Consider the following 10056-nt stretch of genomic DNA (forward strand, 5'->3'; position numbering starts at 1 on the left):
TGCAGCCAGGCCTCACAATCAGATGCCGCGTCCCAGGGCAGGCACCTGGGGTCCAGGCAACACTTTGGTGACACCCACATACCCCGTCCAGCCAGTGGTTTAAATCTGACAAGATGGGATTCAGAAAAATAAATGTCAATTCCTGACCTTGGAACCAAAAAGCCAGTGGCTCAAACAGACTCCAGAAGCCAGGGCATGACAGGTCACCCAAGAAAAACACTTCAGGTATTTTCTAAGTGCACACTGAACAAGAATCAAGAGAATTCTGGGGGCTACCAGAAAGCATTAACAAAAGCAGAGAACCCAGGATGAAGGAGGGGCTGGTGGGAATCTGCTCTGTGATCATTACTGGGTCAGGGCCACTGCATAAGGTTGCCCAGGCTGTGCACTGCACAGCCTGAGGGGGTGCCCTTTTACAGACTGTAGTGTGAATGGTGCCTGCTCACGTTGTGCAATGCAAAACCTGTGCAACTGTATGCAGGCAGCCGAGCCTGAGGTATTAAGTTCAGTGCCGAGGAAGCTAACCAGATGGTCCTGAGACCCACAGGAAGGGATGTGGAGAAGAGAAGACTCACGGGTAACATGATGACTATCTTTGATTATCTGAAGGTCTGCATTAGGGCAGAGGGAGCAGAAGTGTTCTCTCTGATTCTTGAGGGAAGACCTGGATTGGATGGAGGGAAGTCCTGACGGGGAGAGAGAGAGATTTCAGCTCAATATTAGGAACTAGCTCATGGTAGAGGGGCCCAGCAATATTTCTGATACTTTTCAGGGGATACATCCAAGCCAAGGAGGGAATGAGGGGCAAGGATGGCAGTAAAAGGGATTCAGGTGTTAGGATCAAAAAGCTGGGCCAGAAGTCCCCCACTTGGTTGTGCATCAGAAAGTGCATCGGAATTACCTAGAGAGGTTGTTGAAAGTACTATTTCCCAGGACTCACCCCTGACTTCTAGGGGCCAAGTCTGTAAGTCTACACTTTTAAGAAGTTCCCCCAAGTGATTCTGAGGTTGCTGCCTGTCCCCGGTCCATAGATCGGCATTTGGGAGCTGAGTGTCATTCGAGCACCTTGCAGCCCTGGCCTCTATAGTCCCGAAGCCTCAGAGACTAGAAACATCCTCAGACCATGGCAGTCCACAGTGGGGCCCATGTGTGCCCATGGGAAGAAGGTGCAGGCTGGCTGATCCTGGACCATGGGGCCCAGAAATGGGGACGGAGTGCCGGAGCAGACACACCATCCAACTGAGTGTGCCCCAGAGTCACACGGCTTCTCCCCACAGGACTGGATCGACCTTGTGGTTGCCGTCTGCCCCCCAAAGGAATATGATGATGAGCTGTAAGTATGTGCAGCCACCTAGCCTGAAACCTCCTCTTCCTTTTCCAGAATCTCAGCCACCTTTCTCCAGCCCACCCCCAGCCTTCTCCCAGCCTGAAGGAATGGCCCAAGCACACAGCTTCTCATAGCCAGAGCTCCTAGAAAACTCCTGGACTAGAGCTTAGTCATTGTCCTTAAGCAGTGTCTGAGCTGCCTCCCAGGCAGTCTTGTCCAAATTCTTCTCTACTCTGGAGAACTGAGGCATGAGGTCTTAGACCGAGTAAGCAGTGATGTTGGGACAAAGACTCAGGATTGTTATTCCCCACTCAGAACTCTATCCCCTACCCCATTAGTAGATGGTTAGAAGGTGTCTGTGTTCATCCTTCACTCTCTGGAAGGTCTTCCTGATGTCTAACTGCATTCACTCATACTGTGCCTCTAGGCAGCCAGGGCCACAGGCTTTTATCCCCACCTTGTGGGATCTCCAGGGAGCTTTGGCCTAGTCTGTCTCTCTGTGATTCCCTGTGTGTCTGTCTCTGTCCTGTGGATCTCTCTGTCTTCTCTTCTCCTCCCTCTCTGTCTTTCTGTCTTTTGCCCTCTCCTTCCTTCCTGTCAACCTCTTATCGGCCCCCCTCTTTCCCCTTCATCCCAGTCCCCTTTCTCTCTTACTGTCTCCTATTCTTTCTTCCTGTTTCTCTCCATCCCTGTCTCTGAGTCCCTGCTCCTCTGTCCTTGTCGTTCTGCATCCATTCTTATCTGTCTGCCTTTCTCTGTTTCTCTGCCTCTGTGTGGTGTCTCAACTCCATCCTCACCTCATCCCATCACCTCCCCAGCCCTCACCCACCCACCACTCACCCACTCACTGACCATGCCCTGCCTCCCTGTCATGGCTGGGCCTGCTTGCTCCCCGTGGCCAGCCGAGTCTGAGCTCTACACGTGTCTTGGAGAAACCAGGGTCCGGCAGCTCCTAATTCTGGAACCCAAGGGCTAGGCAGAACCCGAGGCAGGAGCCCAGTGAAAGGAGAGGCCCCAGGGAGCTCTGCCTGGGAGTAACCAAGCCTGTTTTGTGTTTCTTGCTCTGCTCTGTGTGTATAGTGCTTCTCTTCCCTCCTCCGCAGCAGAAGGCCCCCAGCCGGTCCGAAAGCTCCTTGAAGACCGTGCTGCCGTGCACAGACACGGGTTCCTCCTGCAGCTGGAGCCCACGGTGAATAGGCAGGCGGGCCAGAGGGCCCTGTCTGTCCCTGCTGTGTGCAGTGGCCATCTGCTACCCACACTGTCAGCAGGTTCTTTGGACTGGTGTCTGGAGAGTACACAAGGCGCCATCCCTGAAGTGCTGCCCAGGGTCTGCTATTGGCCACAGTGGAATTCCCCAGACTCAAAGCCCTCCCCTCCCTCTACAGAGCCCAGTCTGTAGTACTTGCTTGGGACGCAGGTGTCCTGACTCATCACGGCCCTGGGACCTGCTTTGGGTCCCAAGCAGCACCCAAATGAGCAGGATGAAGCCCTGGGCACCATTCTCTGTGGGACACAGACAATGCCTCGAACCAGGCATGTGGGGCTAAAGGAACCCACAGGAAGCTTGGCTGGAATTGCCCCCAAGAGATGTCCTCAACAGAATGTGAAAATTCCCCTTCCTGTGAATGCCAACCAGCTGGGAGCTCCTGCTCCACCCTGGCCCCCACACTTGACCAGAACCAGGGCTATTAAGAGGTTTTGAAGGCTGGTCCAAAGAACCAGGGTTGGTGGATTAGAGTTGCTCATGTCCTGTTGTGCCCTGTCATGGCCTGAGCCGTGCTCAGAACAAACTGTCTTCTCTGCCTTTTCCCTTCCTTGGCTGTGGGCTCTATCTGTGGGATATACCGCGGAGCCCAGCTGTGGGATGTGTTTCTCACCCTGTGATAGGGATGTGCCCGTGGACAGAGCTGGCAGGTGGCTGTGAAACTGGTGTTTGGTGTGGCCTGAAGCCACAGATGGCAGCATCTGGGGCAGACCCAAGCCTGGACTTGACTTTGCTGTTACAACTTTCCTAAAACATTAGGGCCTCATGCTCCCAAGACAGATGGCCAGCTAGACCATGGCTTCTGGGGTGGCCCGCGTGGCCCTATGTTTTCTGTCACTTGCCTTTTGCAAGGGACTGTTGTCCCTGTTCCTCCTAGTCTCCTCCTCCCCCCATCCCAGGTGTCCCTCCCGCTTTCTCCCTGGCCTCCTGTGTGCTGTGGCTGTGGCTGGTGTGTAGCCACTTGGGGCCTGCACCCAGAGGGGTCTCCAAAGGTTGGCAGAGCCTCATACTGCCAGGGTGGGTGCTCCCCGTTGTGGAGCCTTGCTCTGGCTGGGCTGAGTGTGTACCCACAAGGCCTGCACCCACCTGGGATGTTTCTGCTTCCCTACAGGACCTTCTTCTGAAGTCCAAAAGGGGAAACCAAATTCACCCCTAGAAAACAGTGAGCTACGGCCCCACCTCCTGAACACAAAGCCTTGAGACCAGCCTTGAGAGAGGCCATACTGCACACACCAGACGGCATCCCTGGGACCTGAACCTAGCACCCAGGAATCTCAAACTCTCTTTGGCCCTGAACCAGAGCCAGATAAGGAACAGCTTGGGCCACTCTAATGAAGGCCAACATGGAGGAGAGGGAGCAGCCCGCTGTTTGGGAGAAGATCTCAGGGATCCAGACTCTCATTCCTTTCCTCTGGCCCAGTGAATTCGGTCTCTCCCAGCCCTGGGGGACTCCTTCCTTGAACCCTAATAAGACCCCACTGGAGTCTCTCTCTCTCCATCCCTCTCCTCTGGCCTCTGCTCTAATTGCTGATAGGATTGTCACTGCATACCTTACTCTGAGCTCATTAATAAAATAAACATTTCTTTTCCAGCTTATAGGAGTGAGTATGGATTTGGGCAGCAGATTCGAGGCTGCAAATCAAAAAACCATAAGGTTTGTGGCCCCTATTCAAGGGTGATAGACAGATCCCAGTGCTGTGATCTGGGTCTGACATGAAGGATGTGATCAGATGGCCAGGGCTGGCTCGGAGCAGAGGGTTGAGAAAGCAGGAGATGGGCTGGACTGGGCTTCAGTGTCTTCTCAGCAGAGATGGTAGGAGATGAAGTCTGTGTGGCAGGGATTTTGCTCAATTCCAGAAAGCAGAGCTGAAGGCAGGAGCCCCGAAGGGTCACCTCAAGATATGGGGCGCCCCAGCTTCTTTCAAGAACATCACAGCCACCAGTGCTTCTCCTGAGGTCACCACGACAACATGTGAGGGAGGGAGATGGCGGGGTCCACTCCCCCCGTGAAAGTGCATCCCACAGAAGCTCGTAGGAGATGCAAGGGCTTGAGGCAGGAAGGCTTCGAGGGCCCAGCAGGCGGAAGATCAAAATTCTTCTGGTGACAGGAACCAGGGCTGCTAACTCTGAGGAAGAGAGTGGGGCTGTGTCAGCAAGACTTGCCTGACCCCATCTCTGTTTCCCCATTCCACATTCCTGTAGTAGAATCTGATCAGGCCAAATCACCTGAGTGGGCGACCCTTGAGTTAGGGACCAGTCACAGGTCCAATCAACTGTGGCCGGGGGTGGGGTCACATCCCACCCAACATGGCTGCTGAGGCAGCAAGGACCGTGGGCAGCAAGTCATGATCACCACCCCTACCAGAGGATGACTACGACGTCCCTCGTCCCCCACCAAACCCTGGGTATGGAAAGGAGGTGGACTGGGGTCCCAAGAGAAGGCAGTCTGAGGGAGAGTGCCTCTGTGTAAGGGGACCACAGGAAACCCCTTCCTGAGGTAGGACACTGCAGAGAGCCCCTCGAGGACACACCCACTGCCCATCCCCCAGGTTCAGCACTATGTTCAGCTGAATCCCCCCCTCATCCCACAATGGATGCAAACCAAGCTGGATCCCGAGGACTTGGTGATAAAACAGACAGACTTCCAACACCTCCCAGAATCATGGCAGGGGAGAGTGGCTCAGACCAAAATGCAGTGACTACCATGTGGGACTGAAAGAAATCAGTGGGTAGGGACAGAGAGAGGGAGCAGAGAAACTGCCAGGCTTTCTGATGTGCTTGATGAAGACAAAGCCACAGTGACCTTCAAATTGCTGGCACTCAGAGACAGCAGCCACACAGACGAGTTCCCTGTGTTTTCCTGTCTAGCACCTAACCTGGCTCTGGAGAAAATTCTGAAACCCAGGTAAGAGGAGGGAGCTCCTCTTTGCTGACACCCATGTGCCTGGCGTAGGCTAGACCCTTGTTTGCCCTTTCAAACTGCAACACCTGGGCTTCATGCCTGGCCCTCTCAGGGGCCTGGTGATAGCAGCCCACACTCAGATGGCATTGACTAAGTGCCAGGTATTATTCTAAGCACTCAGCTCATACATCTCATCAACAACTCCATAAGGCAGATACTATTATCATCAACAACCTCATTTTATTAAGAGACAGTTGATATACAAAGAGGTGAGGTCACTTGCCCCAGGTCACACGGTGAGGAAGTAGTAGAGCTGTGATTCCAGCCAGGCACTCTGGTCCCAGAGACTATGCGCTCCCATTTCCACCATATGCTCTAGAGGGCAAGGCAGCTCCCATCGGAATGTCTCAAATTCCGGACTGTTGGCAGAACACTTCTCCCCACCACTGAAGAACAGTGAATGTTCTGCTGTTAGGTGGTGGCCACCTCCTCTTGTGACCTGCAAAAACTTCTACTGAGGCCTTCAGCTGGTCAGTGCCTGGAATCTTACCATTAGAAACTCACCTGCTGCTGGAGTGAATGAGTTTATCAGCGCTTATCGGGACTTGGTGAGTGAGACGATAAAGAGGCTTTGAGCTCCTGATTAGAGGAGAAGGGCAGGGAGGATGAGCACTGCGCAGGGCAGAAAGGGGGACTGAGAGGAGGTGGGGAAGGTAGATGGCATAGCCCTGAGCCAGGAGGTCACCCAGGGCTGGCAAAGTGTGTAGGCTATGATGGGCTTCAGCTTCCTTTTTTATGACGCTTTCTTCATTGTCATCAAGGAAATGAACTCTCATTAGAAAGTTGTCCCACATTGAACCCAGAGTGCATAGTTCTCTCCAGCAGACACTCACATTTACCAGGTAAGAAGGGAAAGAGCCAAAGAACTTGTATAGAGAATCTAAATCAGCTCCTGACTCGCTTTGGGAGCTGCAGGAAAACTGCTGGGGCTGGAGTCCGTGGGAGGACTAGACCAGACATCAGGATTCACTTCAGTGACCAAGACTGAGCATTTTAGGGCTAAAACTAGGGCAAGGACAGCCCATGGGCCAGCACTGTCTAACCAGCCAGCGAGGCAGCCACTTACCACTCATCAAATCTGGCCTACAAGATGAGCCTTGTTTGCCACCCTAGACCCGCAACCCCCCATCACTGGATGCTCAGGAAAATTGAACCCAAGGAGGGAATGATTTGTTAGGATCCCCCTAAGTTGGTGGCAGAGGTGCCCTTTCTCTCCACCACCCAGTGGAAACACAAACCTAAAAAGCCTGGGAATCCGAGGATGCCCTTTGACTCTGAACTTTTGGCATTCTACGCATCTCATTGAAGTTGCTTTCCACAGCTAGTCCCCAGGGTTTGCCGAGCTGGCTTTGAGCCTCTCGCCTCTGTATCTGGGAGTCAGAGGGGAAAGGGCTGAGTTTATGGCCTCTGTGCTTCTGTGACTCTCTTTGGGCCTGTGTGGCTGGGAAGCTTGTTCTCACCCAGTTCCAGCCTAATTCCCAAGACCAAGATGTGGATAAGAATCTGTTTCCAGAGCTGAGAGCCCTGTTCTTTCCAGTCGCTGCAATGACAATTCCAGCTCTCTGGAGGCCAGGCTGGCCATGGCTCTGTGAGAACTACAGCGGGCAAGAGCAGCCACCTGGGGAAGGCAGGTGGGGCTGCCTGATGCAGGGAGAGGGTAGAGGGCTGCAATTATCTTTCTGGGGCCTGGGGTTTGCAGCCCAGGAACCTGCCACTGGCCTTCGTAGGAATAAGATTGTTACTAACTACTAGGTGCTTACTACTTGTTAAGCACTATGCTGAACTCTAAATGTGTGGTGACTCATTTAGTCATTACATGGAATCCTTTGAGGTAGACAATGCTGTTATCTTCATTGGGGAAACTGAGGCACCAAGGCGTTAAGTAACATACCTGAGGTTAAATAGTAAGTAGTATAGACCAGGCAGGGCTGCTCCAGAATCCATGTCATTAAACCACAGTGCTATACCGCTTCAAGTAGATGAGAAAGGATGTACAGAATCTGATTTCGTGTGCCCCTCAGCCTGGCATTCAAAGTTCTATATCCTCTGGCCCCCAGAGCATTTCTCCAGCCCCGGTTCTTGCCAAATAACTTCCTCTGCTTCTGCCACATCAACCTCTCTGGTTTCCTTGGCCTGCCATGTTCCATCGCTTCTCTGTGTCTTTGCACGTGTTCACTCTACCCTGTCCTCCTCATGCCTATGTGAACTCCTATGCGCACTTTAAGGCCTAGGTCACCTGTCCAAGGAGGGCACTGAGCCCCACATAGACGAGATTTCAGTCAATGTGAGCACACCCTCTTGAAATGGACCCTTTGGGTTCCAAGTGACAGAAACCCAATTGAAGAGGACCAATTAAATGAAAAACCCAGGAGTATATGATGTCAGGTTTGGCTGGATCAAGATATTAAAATGATGTATCTATTCTGGCCATCTGTGTTAGTCAGGGGTCTCCAGAGAAATTGAAGCAAGAGAGAGATTTTTATTTTAAGGAATTGGCTCACACAATCGTGGAGGCCAGCAGGGCCAAACCCTGCAAGGCAGGCCAGCAAGCTGGAGGCAAGGGAAGAGCTGATATTGCAGCTCCGGGCCAAAGCCAGTGCATTGGCAGAATGCTCTCTTCCTAGGAGGACATCAGCCTTTTTTCTTTTAAAGCTGTCAGCTGATTGGATGAGGCCCACCCACATGATGGAGGATAAGTCTACTGATTTAAATGTTAATCTTATCTAGAAAATGCCTTCACAGCAACATCTAGATGTGTTTGACCAAATATCTGGGTACTGTGGCCCAGCCAAATTGACACATAAGATTAACCAGTGTGCTGTCTCTGGACTCCTCTGTTTGGCTTCATTCCCAGATGGGCTCTTTTCACATGATGCCAAGATGGCCTCTGCTATTCTAAACGTATTCTACCAAGTAGTGCAACCCCAGGGAGAAAAGCACGCTTTTTCCTAATAGTTCCAGCTAAATCCTGAGGATTTACTCTGATTAGTTCAACATGGGGGTGTAGCCATCTCTGATTAGCCAGACCTGGGTCACACACCCACCCATGTAGCCAGGGTTTAGAGTAAGCCCATCTAGTACCACATGGACTAGGTAAAGGGGAAGGGTGGGTTCCAAAAGGAAAATTGGGGGCTGTTGCAGAAGAAGGAGAAACAGATCTAAGGCAGACACAGAGGGGTGTTCCCTGAGAACCCTTGTCCCCAGAAGTGCCCTTTCTCCTCCTTTTCACCTGTTCTTCCCCTTTCCTCTCCCTGCGACCTACACGGAAAGGGGCCTGTGGCCAAGACACCAGGGGTTCATTCCCTTGGTATGTGGAACCCTCACCAACTCCCAGCTGTCAGGGCTGGGTAGTTGGCCAACAGTTGGGAGTGAAAAATGGTATGTGATCTTGTATGACCACAGGACCCCCAAGGCTAAGATATGAGGGTTCCAGTACTTGCTCCCCAAATGTCCGGGGGTGAGAACTGAAATCTGACCTTAGTCACATTTGTTAAATCTCATTTTGGTTTCTTCAACTATAAAGGAGGTATAAATAGAACTTATTTCATGGAATTGTGAGGATCAAAGGAAATACAGATAAACTGCTTAGAAATAGTTCTTGGCCCTGAAATTAATATTAACTTAAAATCTGGGATGAATGCTATAGAAAGAGCAGCTTGGGGCACATCTCACTCCCGAGGATGGAGCTTCCTAAGGGGAGGCTCTGAGGCATAGGGTTGTTCCTTACTGTGCCCCAGCACTTACTCCTGTAGCACTTATACCTGTAGCAATTTCTCCTCTCTGCTGGAAGTCCTCTAAGCTCTTTTCCTTTCTCTAGGGACCCCCAATAGACCACCAGCTGAAAGCGTGCATGTGGGCACGCACATAAGTACATGTTGGGGTTTTAGTATTCATCTTCAGTAATTTTATCCTCAGTGCATACAGGAGGTAGAACAGACAGATTTCTTGTCAGTTATCTTACAGTAAATAAGTGTGTCAGCTTCTCTTGACCCAGACCTTATCCCTGCATGATGTGTTGAAACCCTACAGGAAAAAATCTCCTCCCTCAGTGGCAGGATACTTGGTGAGAGACCAAAAACAATGGTTTTCTCCATTTCTATACAGAAGTTAGACAGCCGTCCCTGCCTCCTCTCCTGAAAGGTGAAGGGAAAAAAATAAAAACCTTTGCCTCTTTGAGAAGGAATAGAAAAAATCTTGGATCTTCACTCTAACTTTTTTGAATGTAAATACTTAAGGAAAAAAATGCTGGCGAGGATGTGAAGAAAAGAGAACCCTCATACACTGTTGGTGGGAATATCAACTAGTACAGCCTCTATGGAGAACAGTTTGGAGGTTTCCTCAAAAAACTAAAAATACAGCTAGCATATGATCCAGCAATCCCACTGCTGGGTATATATCCAAAAGAAAGGAAATTTGTGGCCAGGCGCCGTGGCTCACGCCTGTAATCCCAGCACTCTGGGAGGCCAAGGCGGGCGGATCACGAGGTCAGGAGATCCAGACCAT

General features: G+C 51.5%; 1 protein-coding gene across 1 annotated transcript in view; it reads left to right on the forward strand.

Annotated features, from left to right (window-relative positions):
- USH1C (Usher syndrome 1C (autosomal recessive, severe)) overlaps window positions 1-4187 on the forward strand; it is a 52130-nt gene extending 47943 nt beyond the window's left edge. The window contains 5 exon segments of the mRNA XM_011992964.1: window positions 1278-1333; window positions 2408-2516; window positions 3703-3739; window positions 3742-3788; window positions 3790-4187. Of these exon segments, the coding sequence (XP_011848354.1) occupies window positions 1278-1333; window positions 2408-2516; window positions 3703-3739; window positions 3742-3788; window positions 3790-4014 (474 nt within the window). The 3' untranslated portion in view covers window positions 4015-4187.
- Window positions 4188-10056: the final 5869 nt, after the last annotated feature.

This window comes from Mandrillus leucophaeus, unplaced genomic scaffold (assembly GCF_000951045.1).
Source record: "Mandrillus leucophaeus isolate KB7577 unplaced genomic scaffold, Mleu.le_1.0 Scaffold420, whole genome shotgun sequence".
Taxonomy (NCBI): domain Eukaryota; kingdom Metazoa; phylum Chordata; class Mammalia; order Primates; family Cercopithecidae; genus Mandrillus; species Mandrillus leucophaeus.